The sequence below is a fragment of the Neopsephotus bourkii genome, unplaced genomic scaffold (genome assembly GCF_033783945.1).
Source record: "Neopsephotus bourkii isolate Nb327-2 ecotype Australia unplaced genomic scaffold, CSIRO-AGI_Nbou_v1 NB_846, whole genome shotgun sequence".
NCBI classification, from domain to species: Eukaryota; Metazoa; Chordata; class Aves; order Psittaciformes; family Psittacidae; genus Neopsephotus; species Neopsephotus bourkii.
Window position 1 is genome coordinate 14,970 of NW_026901342.1, and position 20,666 is coordinate 35,635.

A 20,666-nucleotide genomic window follows, 5' to 3' on the forward strand; every position below is an offset into this window, starting at 1 on the left:
TTTTGATGTGTGCAAGAATGCATTATTGCTATTCAATCATACCTTCCTCTTCAGTTGTAAAAGAGATATAACTGCTAAATTAACAGTGTCCCCTCAGATACACTTGAAAAGTTCTGGAGGGTGATCACTGTAGGTTTGTTTTCTGCCAGCTCAGGTGTTCCAAGTATGACCAGATACTACTCTGAGCCTTTAAGAAACTGCATTGCAGTAGAAGTTTCCCCTAGATGTCAGACCTTACCCTGCTGATCTTCTAGGTGGGCAATTCTTGTTGCTGGTTACAAGATACTCTTTTATGAAAGAGGACAGTAGATTGCTGGGTCTCAAGATACATTTATTTCTTTAATGCATTTTAAATGGGTGTTCTTAGAAGGCACTACACCAAATAATTAATTTGCTTGATCCAAGAAATCTCCAAACTTTATTTTCATCTCATTTAGCAATTAAAACTGCTGAAGTGCTCTGTCTCTCTGTCCATCTGTAGGGAGCTCATTGATGTTAAAAGTCATAACTAAACACATGAGGCACAAAATTCCCTCTGTAAGGGGGTTTTAGATGCTGAAGTTATGACCCAATAGTTCTGGCAAATTTCACAGCGTGCTTACACTGAGGTTTCTATGGTAGTTATGTGTGGTCATCTGTGCACAGTCAACCTGTGTAGAATTCAAGGTATGATTGAATTAAAGCAATTGTTGCTTTTCCAGAAACCTATAATGAGGGTTAAATATAATTTTCAATATAAATATACGTTGCTCCATACAGTCAGATTGTGTGACATTTCATCTAAGTAACTTCCCTTAAATATTTCAGCTTAAATGTGGAAATTATTTACCAGTTGTACTGCTGAATGTAATGCTGTGATTTTGATTTTTCTCTTGCTCATTACCTTATTTTTCTTTTGTTTACCTTGTTCATTCATGTAGGCCTGTTACCATCTGAGAAATAAAAACATTGCTTCTGTTCAAGGATATAAGGCCTAGCTTATTCACTGTTCATTTTTACTGTATGAAGGTTTCAGAACCTTTCTGAATCCATGGGCAAAAAATTGAAACTCATTTGTGATCACAGTAACAGAATCCAAGTGATTTGTTTTAAACAAACCAAGGTTTTCCATTACCTCATCAAAGCTTAACTGTTTGAAGATAGCATTAATTGATACCATCCCCTTCCATAGTTTAAAGGATGCCTCAGCATTTTAAAGAGAAGTTCTGTATTTTTTGTCCAGTGGTACTTTCGTGTAAATTCAGTTATCTACCTGCTGGGCTTTTTGTACCCCCTCATATAACTATCAGTTCCAAATTAGTTTAGACTGAACTGCCATTTTTTCTTCTAAAAAATGTAACCTAGTAACTTGATACATACACTTCAAGATTTTTCCTTATGTTTTCTTCTCCTGGTGATGTTTTCTTTAGTTCTTGTATACTTCTCATCATGCCCAAAATATCACAGACTAACATCAAATAAATTGCCTGACACCTTTTCATCTCTTGCTTCTTCTCTGTTTTCACCTCTCCTCATTATGAATTTTTAAATGACTGTCTGGCTGTTCATAGCTCTTTGGGCAGGTGAGAATAGAACTTTTCAAGAAAATAAGCAAATATTTTGTTTCACTTAGTGGTCAGAAGTGGAAATTATTATTTGTTTGAGACGGACAGTGAAGAGGAAGAGGAAGAGGAGAAAAAAGAAGAGGAAGAGCCTCGAAAAAAATCTGCATTTCAGGTATTTTATGGTAATCTGCTTTCTAGTTGACATCTGGAAAAAAATGTAGGCTTCTTGTGACATTGGCACATACATTAAAGCAGCCAGTACATCTAAAGTAGACTGAAAAGTATTGGAAATGAAATTTCTTGCCAATTTAAAATGCAAGTTTGCCTGGTTTATGCATAGCCAGATTCCTGCAGAAACTATAGTGAAATCTTATCTTCATTCGCTTGTGCCTGAGGAAACCAAAAATACAAAACCAAAGGTTAAGTATCTGAGCTTTCTTTTTTCTGTGTTTCAATAAAGACAAGTGAGGAAGCTGACTTGCCTCTGGCAGTGCTGTATGATGCTTCAGTGGTTTTCTGGTTTTGAGTAGATCTTATCTTTCCATGAGGAAAAGATCCCCCAAATTAGAAATTTTTCATGGAAAAGGATACATCCTTTAAAAAAAACCCCATAATTTTATTATTGATCCCATCAGACCAGAAAAATATATCCCTGGTTTAAAAAATGCTTAATGTTTAAAATAATAAACTTAGTTTTTCAGGATATTGTTAATTAATATGTTTGCTTTTTAAGTGACAGACTGCGTTGAAGTAAGAGGATATTGTGATGTTAAAAAGACAGCTGAAGTTTCCTGAGTTACTACATATTCCTACTGTCTTGATGTTAGACAGGACCAGGTATTGAATCACCTGGCTTAAATTAAGAACTTGGGTAAAGCCGTTAGTGAAATGGCCATGCAAATAGGGTTGCTTTAATCTTCTTTAAGATTAAAGATTTACTCAGTGAATAATTCTCAGAAATACCACAGAGCCTTTTCAGGTCTGTAATTTCAAAAGCTTAAGCAAACAGGTAGCTTTTTGCAGATGAGTTATTCCTATCCAGATACAAGCTCATGTCATAGCGGAACTGATGCATTGCTGAAAGCCCAGCCCAAGCAAGAGCACAAAATTGCTTCCATGCTCTTCTATTCATTATTACAATAGCTTCCAAACAAAGCTTCTCAGATGACATTACTAAATTACAAGAAGAAATATTTTATGCAATCCATTGATACATTGTGCTTTTAGTTTATATACTTATATTACATTACCAGCTGATCACATTTGTTGAACTGCCTGCATGGTAATGAAATGGAAATATCTTTTTCCTGACCTTAAAAAAAGAAAAATAAATCTGGATGAAAAACAATGTGATAAGTAAGCTTTATTTTCTACTACTTACCCTAATTTTTTATTATATATTTTTTGCATTTAACTCACTTTGGACCATAAAAAGCTCCTGAATTTCTAGGTCATTTTTCCTCCTGGTTTTCATGAAGGTGTAGAAGAAAGTTTGCATTCTTGTTTCTGATGTTTTTTTAAAAGACTTGGTGACAACATTTTGTTCAGAGGTGCTGGTGCCAAGCACTGAGATTTTGAAGAGTTCTAAACTTGAGGTCAGGAGCTAATAGGATTCTTTCATTTACTTTGGGGTTTGGGGTTTTTGTTCATTTGGTCTTATTTTTTAAATCTTGGGCCTGAAACTACCAAGCTGAGGATGGAGGATCTGGTCTTTATTTCTAAATCCTGGCCAGTCATTCTGTATAGTGGACAGTGCTGCAATATGTGCAACATGATGATGTTGAATGGCTTTAAATAGGAGGAGAGTTATATAGAATAGAAAGGCAGGTTTGTTTATGAAAAGCTTGTTCATCATTTGGTCATCACACCTTATTTGCCTTCAATCACCATGTACATGGTCTTAATAAAAGTACGAGCAAAGTGAATTGTTTGTTATGGAGCCCACCAAATACTTACTTTTAAGTTATGATTTTTCTTTTAGTCTAAATTGTGTGCAATACTTCAGGGGTTAACATGGAGATTTTATTTGTGAGAGTATGCAGGCAGTTAAGAATCATCTCATTGAAATTTTATTGTGAATATCACAAAGAATCTTTTATCGGAGTCTATAAATGTAATTTCATTCTTAAAATCTAGATACAATCATTTAATATATATTTTTATTAACATTTTCTTGTTTCCTACTAATTGCTATTGCTTTGTCCTTTTTTATAGAGAGCTATTGGGAAATTTGCTTCAGCCATTTTAGCCTTGCCAAAGTCTATCATTAAACTACCCAAAACTATTCTTCAGTACTTAATCAAAGCAGCAAAGGTACTTGAGATTTTGCAAATGCTCAGTATGTGACCCATCCCATAGTTCCTGATGCAGTGTATACCTTTGTCGTGGTCTGCATTTTTCCTCTTATATGAAAGATTAAAAAATAAATATTACAGCCAAAGATTTATTCATAGTAAATACAATACATCTCATACTTTTGCAGTGGCCAAGCCACAAGTGAAGAGGTCTATCTTTTTTTAACTACAGCCCCTGAGAAAAAATGCAGACCCAAACTCGTTTTCTTCTCATACTGCTATACACGATGGTCACATCAAGTTGCATGTATCTTGGGGACACGGTGGTAACTGATCTCAGAAAGCTGGTAAAAGGTTTGTAAAACACACATTCTACTCCAAACTCCTTTTTAGTTCTCTACTTCTCTGCCCTTTATAATCCTAAAAAAGATTTGTGTATCTTCTTTCTTGTCCTCCTGGAATAAATTTAGCATTTCCTACCTTTGAAGGACTGTGTATCATTTTACACTCCATATATGTAACATGGTATTTGTAAGGAGTGAGCATTACAGAGTGTAGCAGCCCCAGAGCATAAAAGTTGATGCATTTAAAGTTTGTCCAGTGGTAAAAATCTAGAATAATATATACGTATGCATCAGCCACCTCTTAAAATACTTTTTAGCATAGTTAGTTACATTAAATTTATTAATCCAATGCCATTTCTTCATTCTAATCTTTACCCTCTTCCAAGTCTGCCTCTTACCTCTAATTTCTTTATTCATGCTATGCCTGTGACTAGCATGCGGTTTTTCAGCAGATGTTGACAGTTTCTGATTTGCAGTAGTTGATACAGTATTAGTTCACTTAGCTGTCACACAGATAACCAGTTCACGTAACATTCCCCCAGATAGCCTTCATTAGAAAGCACCTATTACAAAGCAAAGAGAAACCAGTACATCTGATGCCACGTATTTTATCATATGCTGCTTGTACACATATAAAAGTAAAGGTACAGATCTTGAGACATTTGGAAGATGATCTTCTTATTAACAGTACCAAGCTAATTTCTTCTACATTGGTGTGGAATTCACAAAACAGAGAAATGTATTTTTCTCTTTAAAGTCAGTTTGACAGTTTTTTAAAAGTACTTCTAATAATCCAAAGCAATTTGTATTATGCAAATTTAAGATATAGAAATAAACCAAAGAGAAATTTTACCATTCTGTCTTATGAGGGACTGTTCCAGCTTCCCTGAGATACATGTGTGGTGTTGTCATTGTCTGCATGTTTGTCTTGCAAATTAATAGACCTGGTTTGTTACTGTGCTTTATTTTGTGCTCATGCCTGCATCTATGTGTTTCCTGCCCTGTCTCTATTACCAGCCTTTGTTGCTTAGACGTAGAAGACAATGTATTGCCAAATGAAGTTGATTGCCATTTTTCAATTAAAACTATAGAAGGAGCAAAGGAACATCTTTTGTCCTAAAGAGATGTGGAGAAGATAGTTACTTTGGTCTCTGTTTTTCACATTTTATGTTGTATAGGAAAAAAAGATATGAGTGTTACTTCTTTTTTTCTGTAACCTTCCTTCACAGCTTGAGCAGAACTGTTCAGAAGTTACTTTAGGATATTTTTATTTTTTTTTTACTTTTTTACTTTCATCCATTGCTATAGCATTTATGAATATTTTAGGCCAATTCTATGCTTCATGTAGTCATACAGGTCAACAGACTGTTGATCTGAGTGAGTGCTGTGAGTAGGATTTGGCCTCATAAAATACTCTGGCTATATAGGTAAGTATTACTGTCTTCATTTTACAACTGGAAAACCAGTAGCAGAAGGATTCATAACTGACTTATCTGAAGCAACAAAGGGAGCCATTGTCAAAATGAGGATGAAATCTGAGGAATTCCTTTTGGTATGGTACACAGATAGCAAATATAAATGTTCCATTGGGATCTGCAGATGAGTATAAAAATACCTTACGTATGAAAGATGTGCAAGCACAAATACCTGTACTGAGATATCAGTATATCTTTTGATGCTTTAGTTAGTTAATTGCAGCACTTAATGTTTCCATTACTCTGCATCTTGCCTGTAAAATTAGAAAGTAGAAATACAGGATTAAATGGAGAGATTCAGGTGAAGTAGCCCATAAAGACAACAGGGTATTAATTCCTAACGTTCAGAGCATGATTTTTTATGGGTTCTAATGAAACTTGGTTCACCCACAAGTGTTTGCACATTTGGTTTTATGCTTGCAAAAATAGCACATGAAAAACTCAGCAGATCTGCAGCAGAGGTTTTTTGAGTCGGGATCCAAAATATTTCCTTACCCCTGCAGATCTGAATGTGTTTACTCAAGCTATATAGTCCTGCTTGTGGCTTATTCTATGGCTTACTCTCAAAACATGAAGAATCTTGACATAAATGAGTTTGTTCCTTCCAGTTTGTTTATCAGGCCTGGATTACTGACCCTAAAACAGCACTACGACAGAGGCGCAAAGAGAAGAAAACTTTTGGGAAAGAGAAGCGAAGGCGAAAAGGATCTGGGGATGGTAGGTAGACTTTTTCATTGCAAAAACATAGTGTTAAGTAGACTGCCTGTTGTTCCTGGTAGTGAAAGGCAGCTATGATTTAGAGGGTAAGGGTTCTCAGTTCTGACAAGAAACTGGAAAAATCAGTTTGTCTTTGGGTGGCTGTCTCTCCCTGCAGCAGCCAAGGCCAGCCATAGCTATGTTCTTCTGTTCTACACAATGTTCATTGGGGGAGATAAAAGAGAATCACAGAATGGTTTGGGTTGAAAGGGACCTTAAACATCATCTAGTTCCAACCCCCCTGCCATCGGTAGGGACACTTTCCATTAGACCAGGCTGCTGAAAGCCCCATCCAACCTGGCCTTACACACTTCCAGGGACAGGACATCCACAGCTTCTCTGGCCAACCTGTTCCTCTGTCTCACCACCCTCATAGTGAGACACTGGAGAAGAGAAGAGAGGAATATATGTGTTTCCTATGTAGTTGCAAGACATATGCCCAGAACTTTGCCAGGTAGTAAGGCTCAACACATTGCAGAAAGCATCAGCTGTATGAAAACATTTGTGCAAGTAGAGTTCTTGCAAGACAAAGTGTCTGTTGCCACTGAAGCTGTAGCTGCAGTTGCTTGATACGAGATAGAAGGAGTTAGTCGTATGTCTGCCCCTCAGTTCTTCCTGTAAATATACATCACACAAAATTCCCTGGGTTTATACCAACAAATTATTTTGCTCAGCAGCCTATCTAGTAAGAAATGCCACTGCAAATTACAAGAGCGGTGGTCATCCATGAACACCTTTGCTAACAGGGTTGTCCCCTCACTTGAGTCCTTTAGAAATGGAAATATGCTTTCTGTTACAGTGAGAGGTAATGGACCCATCACTACTGCTTAGTAACTGTATCATTTTCTAGCTTGAATGTCATTTACACCCACCCTTCTACAGTATCACTGTTTCATTGTTTTCAATAGGTGGTACTGATGCAGACTGTGAAGATAGTGAGGAGGAACCTGTCAAGAAGAAATCTGATGGGCCAGGTATGAAGGCAGAAGGAGGGTTTCTCTGCTGTTACAATGCACTTGTGAATGGTGGCATGAGCAACATATGACAGACAGCATTGCAGTGATCCCAGGCTTGTATAAAAGCCATACAATCCACTCTAATGTGTAGTGAGGACTTTCAAACTACTTTCGAGTTTTTAGTTGCCAGATTTACAAGTCCTGAGGATAGGAACTTCCACTCCTGCCCTATTAGCTACTGTACTCATTCTCTACACACTTTAATAAATACATGTGCAGGCTCAGACTTGATTACTTGATGTATAATTTACTTATATAGCAACTTACATGTATTCTTGCTTCCAGTCTTGATTTCATACAGCCCTGTGTGAAAATCTCCATTCTTTTTGAGGATTGAAATGTTATTATTAGCACAAAGACCTTGTGTTTTTTAGTGTGTTTTAGCAAGGTTAATATAATGCTTTTGCCTGGTACTCACCCATGCAGCAGGGTGCAACAATCTCTAAAAGCTTGGATTCTCCAAATCTTATACATTCTTATTCATAATAAGACGTAAGGATGATCTGCACAAGAGAAGAAATGCCAGCAGTTTGCAAGATCTTGCCCATATCAAAAGTTTTGCTGCAAGGAGGTGTAATAGATCATAAATCTGTGCTAGGCTTTTTGTTTCTAACTGGAGTAAAAGAAGAAAACAGAGTCTCCTTTTAAGTAAGCCTTCATTGTGGCTTACCTTGAGGGAGACTTTTTCTTCAAAAGCTATTTTTCTTCTCTATTTAAAATAGGTTCCCACAGTTCCAGTTAGAATCGTACCCCTAAGAGAGCCACAGGGTGGAAGATGTTACAAGGATGTGGGAAATGTCATTTTTTCTCGCAGGTGCAGTGGTCTCAAACAAGTTGCATTCCTGTAGGGTTTTTTTGGTGGGATCTGGGGCTTTTTTATTTGTTACTTACTGACAGCACAGTTACCTGTGTTAAAACACTGAAGTGAATCACTCAAACACATTTCTAGGTAAATATTGTTGGTGCTACACAGGAGTTAGGGAAAGAGAATGAGGTTTGTAATTAATCTGTATTGGAAATAGTCAGTTTGAGTGATTTATATTTTTGTTGAAATACTTTGACCATTCCTGGGTATAATTTGTTAATGAAGATGGCCGGAAAAAATAGCTGGCAATTAGTATCATTATTAACCTTAGATCAAATACTCTCTCCCACACTCAGGTAGAGAGAAGCCTTCTCTGTATTTGACCCTCTGAGTTAGAATAACAGTCCTCAAAACATAAATGTTTCCCTTTTTGAAGATGTTTAGATGAAATCGATCCCCAAAAGATTATTTTTAAAAGTTTTGAGAACAGCAAAGCTGCCAGAATAGGTACAGCATCATTAAAAATGTATACCACATGACCTCTATCCCAGAGAGAAAAATGACCTTTCAGATTGGACTGGAAGTGCTTGGCAAAACAGGAGACTATGGCATTCCAGTGGTGGTCAATAATAAACATAAATTTAACGTGAAAGCTGTGATTCTGCTGAAGTCAGTAGTAGAAATTATATATTGTAGAATCATAAAATCAGAATAGTTAGGGTTGGAAAGGATCTTAAGATCATCTAGTTCCAACCGCCCTGCCATGTCACCCAAAACAGAAAGGAAGTGTGGGTTAACAGAGAACATTCATGTGTTGTATATTTTTGTGTATGAGTGATACTTTTCTTTTAACCTATTCATAATATTACCTGGAATTTGAAGGGAATGAATGGGTCTTGAAGTAGAAACAGCTTTACAAGTAATTTACAAAAGATTTCCTTTGGCTACAAGATCTTCATGTTGAAGTATGGGTGAATAAGTAGATAAATCATAAAATATCTTTAATTCTAAATGACCTAGAAAAAATCAAAAAAGGGCAAAATATTATTTAAATAATTGTATGACCAAGCAAAGGGGGCTAAATGCTCCAGACCAGACCAGTTCCATGGTATCGCTCAGATAAATGGTACATACTGCCATTTCAGCATCCACTTCACAGAAATGTACCACTAACAGTTTTCTTCCCTAGTTTCACTCTACACGTATGTGAATGCAACCCTGCCTGCACACACATGCATGTTCCTCCGTAGGATATCTTTTCCTTTATTATAGCTTCACCTTTGCTTTCTTTCTCGGGAGCTAATGTGCACTCCACAAAGTTTTGCATGCCATCTTGTGGTACAGCTAAGAAGTGAAGCTGTTGAAAGCGTTAAGATTTAGCACATAGGTTGGTTGGTTCCTTAGTATCTGATTCAAACGTTTTGTCCCTGCATGTAGATTAGGGGCAATTTTCTGGTATTTCTTAGTCTGGTTACTCTGAAATCGATCTTTATAGCAAATTCTCTGGAATTTGCAACCCAGCAGGGACAACTAACTCTGAAACTGGCTAGATGGAAAGAATTTTTTTAGTATTAGTGCAACACTACGCAAGAAGAACTGTAGTGTGGTGTGCATGTTTGTGAGTAAAAGAAAAATATACTGAAAGTTCTGGTTTCGGGCTGAGAAGCGCAGTTGGTAATGCTAAGGGAACTACTAAAATAAGAACTTGGGACACCTGTGTAGAGCAAACTAAAGCTACTGTTGTCGGTATAAACCAGTAAGGCCCACTCATGGGAAAGTGTATTGTTTTGGCAAAATGGTGCAAGAGTCATGTTTGATAAATGATTTATCCTAGTTGGGCTAGTTGATCTGAGATCACTGATGACACAATGTAGCCTATTCAAAAAAAGAGAGACTTTGGAAACAATCAATACAGAGTGGTTTGTTTAGGTAGTTGGAAAGCTAGGAGAGAGTCAAAGACTGTTTAGGCAGATTAGACTTTAAAACTCAGCAAGGTTCAAGCACAAAAGACAAACTGCAGAGAGAAACGTGCACAAGTAAATAGACAGGTACAGATGGGTTCAGCTCAACATGCTGGCTGAGTGGCTGTTGAGATCAAAGGAGCTGGGGATGTTGAATAGCTCTCAGGAGATGTCTAGATCTTTGGGTTTCATTTTGCAGACCTCTGCATAGAGTGTCTGTAAAATTAGGGACTGTTTATGTAAGTAGCAATTGCAGGACCAGGGAGTTACAGGATGGAAAAGGGATTCCAGATGATAAGACATACAGGCAGGAAAATGGCCTAGATAGGCAAAAGCCTTCCAGCTGTGTTCAGAGATTCCTTATTATGTCAGGGTCTTGCAGCCTGGATTGTTGTTATTATTACTGTGTAATAAAGGAAAAATTAATCTAACTCCTAGTAGAAATACAATAAAAGATATTTGAGTTCATTAACTCTCTTTTGCTTTTCCTCTCCCTTAGATAACATCATCAAAAGGATATTTAATATCTTGAAGTTCACTTGGGTCCTTTTCCTGGCAACACTAGATAGTTTTACAGCTTGGCTTAATTCCATCTCAAGAGAACACATTGATATCTCTACTGTACTAAGAATCGAACGCTGTATGCTGACCAGGGAGATTAAGAAGGTAAGGCCCTTGGTCTTTTTTGCCTGTTAATGCCATTTCCAGCTCAGTGACAAACGAAATGTCCTTTCAGATCATTGTGTTAATGAAAAAAATTGCAAAAATCTCACTTACATGTGCATTAAAAAAACAGGTCTGGACTCTTTTACTGCTTGCTCTTTTATAACAATAAATAAGAAGCAACACAGTTTATATCCGAACAAATCTAATGAAGAACCTGCGTTTCAGATTTTGCTCTTTAGACGTTTTATTTTGACAAGACTTAAGAGTTTGAAAATTTTATATTAGGGACAGTATAGAGATTTGAAATAGTAGTAACTAGTAATATTAGTAAAGGAAGTACAGGTAGTGTCTTGGAGTGTTTTTATTATTTTATCTGGAAAAAGTCCTTGCATAAGGGTTCATTATAAGTCAAAAAAAAATGACGGTCCAAGTATAGCAGTCTTCTCATTATATCTTCTGAGATCAATGCAACTGCTAGTGGAATGAGTTGGATGTATTTCTGTCCAAGAACAGGCTGTAAAATTCTGAGTTTCATTCTTATGACACATCTTCAGAATTTTGATTGCATTATAATAGGTCAGAAAGACTTGATTCTGTGCCCAGATCTGGGTTGACAGTAAGAAAAACCATCCTTTCATGAACTTGCTTGATCTTGAATTCATAGAGAAAGAGTAAAGGTCTTTTTCATGTATTTTCATTTCCAACTCTATCCATACTTCAAGAATAGATTCTTAGCTGGGAACTGTAATGAAAAACTAAATATTTTTTGACTATAACCTGGTTTAGGTTTTTTTTTCCTGTTTAAAATACCTGCTACTGACCACTACTCGGATGTATGATTGTTCTTAGAGTCAGTGAAGCTATGTAAAAGAGATATCTCAAAAGCTGTTGAAGTACAGGCTGTGTCACGGTCCCAGCGCACATCTCATTTTTATGATGAATGATCTGCAGTTCACCCAGCAGAGTTTTGTTGGCTAAATATTGCTTGAAACCGCTTACACTGATCCAGTTTTGCTTGAAAACTGAATACTGTGCTATGGTAATCTAAGTCGGAGTCTGACTTGCACACTGAAAAAGAACTATGAGTGGGAGGTTGTTTACTATGAAGCTGTTTGCATAATCCTTGATCTATTCCTTGCCAAATGACAGGAGAAATTAGTTCCTCGAAGAATACACCTCCCCCCTGCCGTGTTCCTCTATCTCTACTCTCTTCCACAGGGAAACGTTCCAACGCGAGAAAGCATCCATTTGTATTACCAGAACCACATGATGAAACTTTCTAAGGAGTCAGGACTGGATTCAATTGATAAAAATCCTGGTCAAGCTTCTGGTTTGCAAGCATCTGAAAGAATGGATAGTTTAGATTCAGCAGCTTCTCGTGATAGTATTTCCAGGTATTGATTTAATTTTATTTTGTGAACGATAGAGGGATCATGCAATAGATGTAATTCTAGATAACGTCTAAATGAACTTTCCAATCAGTGTTGAATCCCCTTTTTGATTTATCCATGCCTTTTTAAAAGTGAAAAGTCTGATATAATGTTACTATTCCTTTGTAGTGTTGGACTCAGTTGTTGGCTTAGCTCCTTTTCCACTCTATGGCTATTCTACTGCTTTCTGTTTTTTCAAGAATTAAGAGTCACTAACAGAGGTTCTGATCTATGGCTATTCTACTGCTTTCTGTTTTTTCAAGAATTAAGAGTCACTAACAGAGGTTCTGATCTTGTAAAAATTAATTGAAAATAAGAGCCTGCTGAGGATGCTTATGGGGTAGTATTTTAGGAATTCAGGCATGAATTTTGGGAACAATCATTCATTGCAAATATTTTGTCGTTGTAAAATAAATTGTTGTCTGTTGCCCACAAATCAAAAAAAGGCTATGCATTGAGAGAGAATATGGATTTGAGAGAACAAATTCCCCCTCTTGTATATGCAGGCCAAAGATCATTTAAAGAGCCTGATTTCCTAACTGCTGTGTTTGCAGTCCAGCAGAGCTACACAGTTTGTGGATCAAATACTAGTTCAGGAAAAACACCTTCCTCGTTCTTTTCTGAAGATAGATGCCATCAAATCCCTTGCCAAAATTACTGCATGCTCCTGCTGCTCCATGAACACAGAGGCACACGCATTCACTTCCTTGTCTTACAGAGACAGCCTGTTCCCACCATGTCCCTCGTGTTCTTGACTCTTAAGTGACTGCAGAAGTTGTCCAACATGAGAGGGAGAAGGGAGGGCTTTGGAAATCAAGCTGTTCCATAATCTCTTGCATTCTACTGTCTCCTGTTCTCTGAAGTGTGGCAGTACCATGCTACATTTGATACTCCCAGCAAACTTGGTAGTTTTTTTGTACAGTAAATTATGCTTAGCTTTTACTAATGACATATGGTTAGATGTTAGCTGACTAAAAATAATGAGGGCTTGTCTTCCTTTCTGATGTTACTGAAAAGTAAGTGTAAGAGTGTGACTGTAAGGACTGCTTCAACAAAATACTCACAAATTGTTCCTCACGGGCAGCAGTGGCCTTTGAGAGGTTCACGCCAGTAAAAACAGCAAATCTGAGCAAACCTTTTTGGTGGCTAGCTACCCAACTAAGCAACACCTTTATGTTTTGTCTCAAAGTTTTACAGGAGTCAGATGACGTGAGAAAAATGGATAGCCAAATTCTATTACCAGCTCACTTGGAGCCACTTGGATATCTGCAGGGCAGAATTTAACTCCACAAAGTTCAGTCTCACCTACAGAAAAGATAGTAATATCAGTCCTGCTTTCATTAAATAGTTTTTGGTTCGTCACACTGTTTACTATAGGTAGAAGAAATTATTATTATACAAACATGTTAGCAAGAACCTTAACTAGAAGCAAAGGGAAGCCAATTCCAAAATTATTTACAAAAAAAAAAAAGGCAAAAAACCCAAACAACTTGTCATTTTCATGTGTAAATTCTGCCTCTTCAATGAGATGGGATCCAGTGTTAAGCTCCACTTAAAGGGTTTTTTCTCAGAATAACTGCCCATTTGTTACACTGCTTTAAGCGTACTTACACATTTAAAATCTCTATTTAAACTTAGATTCAAATTTAATGATTCTGCAGAGCTGCTTTTCAACAGAAAAAGTTAAGTCTTTCACATGTGTTACTGTCATCTCTGTTTCCTCAGATGTCACAGGACCTATTGACAAAGAATAGCAAGGCAGTATTATGACTGATTTATCTAATCTCAAATTATCTTTCTGGTAATGAACAATCAAATATTCTTGCACTGAGAGTATTTACAAATTATGCACATCTGCTATAATAATAATGACCTGTAATTAGAGGAAGCAAAAACGAGTCTGCTGATTGAATGATAACGCCATCTGTTTATTGGGGCAGCCTTGCATGTCTCTTCCTGGAATTACAAAAGTGCTTATAGGCTTTTTTAGAATTTTGAAGTGTTTTAAACTTCATGTGATTTTCTGGCATGATTTTTTTTAATTGCCTATAGGGAAGGGGACATTTTACATTTCAAAGTAATGATTTCCAGTAGATATAAAACCAGCTAATTAAATCTAAAGAATCTGTGTGATCATGGATCTGGGATTGCAATGGAAAACTTTGGGAAAGGGCAGAGGTTCCTAACCAGCATCCTGTCTGTCCTTCCTTGGTTGCCATACACAAAATTCTGTAGTAAACATTAGGTCCATAAGTAAGATGGGCATGTCTGGAAGTACACAGGGCTATTCTATTATAATAACATATATACCTCAGTCCTCAGGACAGGAATTCCTGTAGGTATCTGCTCAGTGCTCTGAACACTAATTTTCAGGGAGAACAACCCTTCTGATCAGCTGCAGGAACTGTACATTTCTTGTGAAATTCAGGGCTGATCCTTGTAGGTCCTATCCAGGGATGTCATGCTTAACCTAGATAAAGCTCTAAAAATTGTTTTGCAGAGTATCCTTTGTGGGATTTTCTCTTTTAATAGGGCTGTCATTTATTATTAGTCTTTTTTCTATACAATAGCTAAAGGTGCAATGAGGTATTCATAAAGTTGGGGGGGGGGGGGGTGTTTTTCTTTATGTATAAATGTTCTCATGTATCCTAAATGCACAGTGCAAAGTTCAAGTGGGCCAAAAGGAGAAGAGACTGGTGTTGATATTTAACAATCTCTTTAAGGAACACCACCAGAAAGGGTCAGGAGCTAGCATGGTACAGCATTCACTGCTGTTTCCATTTGACTGATGAACTACTTATTAGGTTAAACAGCTTGTGAATGTCAGTAACATGGTAGGGAACTTGCTAAAACCGCTTGGCTGCCTTTATGAGAGATTGCCTGTGATTATGAAATAGCAGCAAGACACAGGTCCTAAGTCAGATTTCAGAATATCCAAGGTTTTGTATCCAGTTCGGTTTGTATCAGTTTTTGTCCATCACAATAACATATTCAGTTCCCAACCCTAGCTGTGTGTAGGTTTTTATAGGCGCTGAAGGAGGGATCCCCTGATCCTCCTGTAAGAGTAAACAGGGTGTTTACGGACACTACTTTTCAGCTGTGCTTCCCTCACCAGATGTGAGAATAGGGCTTGTCGTAGTGAGTACCTGAGAAGTAACATTTGCTCTGGGAGGCAGGAGAAAGTATGAAAGGAAAGTTCCAGCCTGGGACTAGATCTTGGTCTGATTTAGGAGTGTGAAAGATTTGAGCTATTTGGGATTTTTGCCTGCAGATGTGGGGAGTTTAATAATTAATAAAGGTAACGGCAGTCAGTAACTCAAAACAGAAAAAAAAAAAAAGCCAGAAAATTTGGAAGTCACCACTTAAACAAATAAACTCTCTGGGAAGGGTAAATTTGTTTAGCAAAAAGGAAGTCATAAAGTAAGAAATTTCCTGCTTGCTGAGGATAAAACCATCTCTGCTATATATATCCCCCTTTTAAATGGATACCTGATCAACTTTATAGAAAAAGCTTGAACTTCAGCTTTTAATTTCAATTTAAAATACCTAGTGCTTGGATGATTTCAAGAAGCTAATGCTTTCCAAGGTCTCCAAGGACACAAATTTGACAAGTCACTCAGGAAGATAAACTTGGATTAAATTTATGTGATAGTCAATGACTGAGTCAACATCAGGTTTGCTAAGTGTAAATCTCTCCACTTTACTGGTGTTCTCATTTCCTCCATGTTTGGAAGCATGTTACTAAAGTACATAAAGAATATACGGACGATACTACAGCTGTCATCTCATACACATCTCCTGACATTCAAGGATACAGAGCAGCTGCTCAGTCAGTAATTCTAATGATGCATTCATCCTTCATTTAAAATAGCTTTAAGCCAAATTATTGCAGGGACTCCATGTGGGCAAATGGTTTTATCCAGTGGGATTAATAGATGTTTTTCCCTTTGATTTTTCTGGGACCCGGGTCAGAATTCACATGTTTTGGAAGGAAACTGGCATATGTTTCTTTCAGTGAAAATATATGAACAGGCATGTGCTTCTTCAATTTTAACAGCTGTTCTGCTTAAGGCCCTTGGAAGGTTCACTCTGAACTACATCTGCATTTAAAATACTTCAACACCTTAGTAAGAGGTGTTGCTCTTGAAAAGAACAACCTCAGCCCTTGAGAGGTAAAATATCATGTGGGTAACATCGTAACACGCAGACAGAAAGCAAAACATAGATCATCTACTTGCAAAAACAGATCATCTACTTGCTGCCATCTCCCTGTATTTAGCACCAAAACCTCACTGATAGTACAGCCTGGCTATACACCATAGGTGTATGTGCAAGGGAAACCTGCTTCCTCATGACACCCTGGAGTCAGTAACATGGAGATCTGACCGATTTCTGTGCTTCTGAATCAGGCCTCTAGGGTGGATCTCCTGTTCCTATAAGAAGCAGCATTTGCTGCTTCATCAAAACCCTGCACATGCAGACAGCCCTCCAGGTTTTGTCTGGAGGATGCTTGTATGCCTTTGCACACACACAGAAGTAATGAAGTGGCATGCCAAGTGAACTGGCAGGAGAGAGGTGCCCTGCCATTAATACCGTTTTTAAGGAAAGTATTTCACATTACGTTTGGTATCTTGGTGATGCTTTTCTTCTATTAACAAAGTATGCTTTTAGCCTCATCCCATTCTGTCAAAAAAAAGACTGTCAGTGAGTGTAAGCTTCTTCACATATTTTGCTGTTTCCCTACCCATTTTCCTTAAGGCAACAATTGTAAAATGTCACTTCATGCCAGCAGATTTTTTTTTCTCACTTTAAGCTAGCTAGACCAAAGTAACATGGAAAACGACTCTGCACTTCCCTCCTGACCTCTTTCCCAATTCTCTCTGACCCTGGACAAACATAATGCTTGCCAAGGGAGCAAATCCCCTGCTACCACTGCTCTAGTTTAACACAGGTGGGCTCAAAAGAAGAAAAGCAGTGTGTAAATCTTGCTTTTGGGGGTTCTTTTTCTTTTCATTCTATCTGAGAGACTCAGGCAGGTCACTGCATGTGTTAAAACATCAGGTCCCTCAACTTATTTCATAGACATCTACATTTATGAGAGAAATAATTTTTCTACCTACCATATGTCATTAACGTGTTTGCTTCTTTTCCTGTTGCTATGTTATAAGCTTGTATTTAATTATGTACTTTCTTTCTCATAACTCATCTAGTTCTTCTTTTCATCAATAACACAGAAATGTATCAATGTATGGTGTATGTCTCTTGTGTCCTGTTGTATTTGATAAGTGAAAGGAGATAAGGGTTTATTATATCTTTTTTTTTATCAAGATATGCGTATTACTGATTTTGAAATAGTTTTTAAGCTGTGACTGAAATAAATGTAATCTTCTGGAAAGAATCATTGGGGCTTACTACTAAATATCAAGATTAAAGACATCCCATGCAGAGCAGGTTATATTTGGCATGCATCTACTGGCTAAGTAACATATCCGATTTGGCTCTTTGGTTTGGAAAGAGGATTAGCCAATGTCTGACAGCTATTTTTCTATTTGTGGAGTATGAGCTTATTCAGTTTTAAAGTCTCTTTTAGGAAATTGGCTTGTACCTGTGTAAAAAGGTTCAGCACAGTATATAATTTAAAAAAATGGGATTTGTACAGAGGAGGAGACTTCCCAAAACATTTTTGTGGAATTTGGAAATTTTAGGGGAAAATAAAGCCCTCATATATGCAGGTTGGTGCCCTGGAAAGCATGTAGAGCATCATGCTGGTTTCATATCTCTGTGAATAGTGAATAGGTAGCTGTTAGGCTTCTGTAGCCCCTATATGAGTATGACCATAAGCAATCTGTGCATAGAAGCATGTTTATATGGTAACTCTAAACAAATCCTTATCTTCTCTCTGAACCTTTTTCATCCGTGTCAATGTTTTGCTGCATGGCGAGCATATTTGTTTAATGAACCATGTGTATGGTAATATCATTTTGTATTTAACACTGTCTTTATAACTGTTTGCGCTGCTAGCTGCTACACTGAAGCAACCATGCTGTTCTCAAGGCAGTCAACCCTTGATGATTTAGATGGACCAGACACTATTCCTAAAACAAGTGAGCGCGCTCGACCTAGGCTTCGTAAAATGCAGAGCATGGATATGTCCTCCTCATCAGCTGACAGTGGCAGTATAGTGTCAAGGTGCTTAACTCATGCATGCTTTGTTCACTCATTTACCCTTACCATTATACTTACTGCAGCGTATGTAAATATGCATTCGCAGATATGTGGTGTTCAGAGTGGTTTGCATGGTTAATGGAAGCTTTACTCCCTTCTGTGTTGTGGCACGATTCTGAGGTTCAAAGTTAGGGTCATAATCTAAGACTCATTTGCTGTTTCATTTCTTATTCCTTTTTTGTTTTGTTTTTCATCCTTAATTCATGTGTTTTTAAAAGTTGTTCCATTACATTACATTGACTGTCTGAAACCAGGCTAAAATCTGTATTTATTCAGCTAAAAAAAAGAGTCTGATTTGCAGTTACCAAGATGATGGTTGTTCATATTAAAATTGGAAGCTGGAAGTGAAGTTTCTCAGCTAATCAGTTATCCTGAATATGGACTTAGGTATCTAATTTTAGAAACTAAGATAGGCAAACACTGGCCCTGCTCTTTCAATTTTTTTGTTTTCCCCATATTGGAAAGATTACTAAATATGTTTTGATCATTTACTATTGATTTGCAGTCTGTAAGGTGTTGGAACTAAGAAAGGGAAAATAGCTATGAAAAGATAGTGAATGCTATTAATATTCAATGGAACAGAAAACTGTTCAGAGCCATTCACTCACTTTTTAGCAGGTAAAACCCAGGGTTTTGCATGACATTTGGAAACAGTGTTTCAACTACCATTATAAACATTATAAATATGACATTTCATGGCACATTATATCATTCTTTTTCAATGGTTGAAGTGTTATGCAAATTTTCAGTGTGGATCAGCTTTGAAATGTAGAGATTTTAGGGTTTTTGCCTTTTAACCAGGATGTGTGCTGCCACGAATCATCAAAACACAGAACCTAATAATAGTGTTACATGTTCTAATTAAAAGCCTGCTATGAAGAAAGTGATCTAATGTAGCCACAATAAGTTTGGATGCAGTGTAAAAGAAAAAGATATGGAACTTAATTCTCAATTTTGGCAGGAGATGGGATGGCCAGCCAGGTTTACCAGTGCCAGATTTCTTTAAAAGGTTGTACCTTAGATGCAAACATGGCCCCATTCATTTCATAAGAGCTATGTGAAATCTGGTTTTATCTCTGTTGAAAGACATGCATCCAACAAAAACCACTAAGTTGATGGCTATTGTCTAACCTATGGAGAGCTACTGGATTTGAGACTGAAAAAAAAGTGTTGTTTGAGGGAAGAGATACCAAAATGCTTGTGAGGGGTGAAAAGGTTGGAAGCAAACCCAAGAAAATATTTTTAAAGTTATGGTATCCGGATTCCCATCTGGAGTCACCAAGCTGCATGAGTTTACATCAGCTGAGACTGTTGCAGAGCACAGAGCATTAAGACAGTGATGATGGAATACATTTGGCTCTGGGACCTGTTGAAGCGGGTCCAGAGGAAGGTACCTCTCCTGTGAAGGCAGGCTGAGAGAGTTGGGCTTGTTCAGCCTGGAGAAGAGAAGGCTCAGGGGATACCTTAGAGCATCTTCCAGTACCTAAAGGGAGCCTACAAGAAATCTGGAGGGCTATTTACAAAGGCCTGTAGTGATAGGACAAGGGGTAATGGTTTTAAATTTAAAGAAGGAGATTTAGATTAAATATAAGGAAAAAGTCATTTACTGTAAGGGTGGTGAGGCACTGAAACAAGTTGCCCAGAGACATTGTGGTTGTCCCATCCTTGGAACTGTTCAGGGCCAGCTTGGATGTGGCCTTTAGCGACCTGGTCTAGTGGAAGGTGTCCCTGCCCATGGCAGGGGGGTTGGAACTGGATGATTCTTAAGGTCCCTTCCAACCCAAAATGTTCTGTGATTCCATGTTTCTGTGACAAGCCAAGAAAAGTACACTGAACAAGTAGAGAACTGAACAGAGTGAATAAGAACAGCTGGAAAAGAGAATAGGTACACACAGAAGAAAAGGCAGGTAAGGTAAAAAAGAAAACTGTATTGAAGAACATAGGACAATATAAAGGTAAGCAAAATAGCCTGTTACTGGAACAGTTTTGTAATCTGGATTGTATTTGTCCATGTTAGCAATTTACTTATTCTCTTTTTTTTTTTTTAATCAGAGTTGATGTGTTTATTCAGTTCCAGTTGCATACAGCACCCATACAATGGCTGTTAAAAGCACCATGTTTTAGAGGGAACCTTATTGCTGCCTATCATT

General features: G+C 37.4%; 1 protein-coding gene across 5 annotated transcripts in view; it reads left to right on the forward strand.

Moving 5' to 3' along the window:
• PIEZO2 (piezo type mechanosensitive ion channel component 2) overlaps nt 1-20,666 on the forward strand; it is a 52,934-nt gene that overhangs the window by 10,040 nt on the left and 22,228 nt on the right. For 3 of the 5 annotated variants that reach the window (XM_061356282.1, XM_061356281.1, XM_061356278.1), the window contains exons 7-13: nt 1,613-1,716; nt 3,759-3,857; nt 6,266-6,374; nt 7,322-7,387; nt 10,695-10,861; nt 12,080-12,255; nt 18,313-18,480. In XM_061356282.1, coding sequence (XP_061212266.1) covers nt 1,613-1,716; nt 3,759-3,857; nt 6,266-6,374; nt 7,322-7,387; nt 10,695-10,861; nt 12,080-12,255; nt 18,313-18,480 — 889 coding nt within the window. The remainder of the gene's footprint in view (nt 1-1,612; nt 1,717-3,758; nt 3,858-6,265; nt 6,375-7,321; nt 7,388-10,694; nt 10,862-12,079; nt 12,256-18,312; nt 18,481-20,666) is intronic. The other 2 variants (XM_061356279.1, XM_061356280.1) reach the window with 2 other exon arrangements.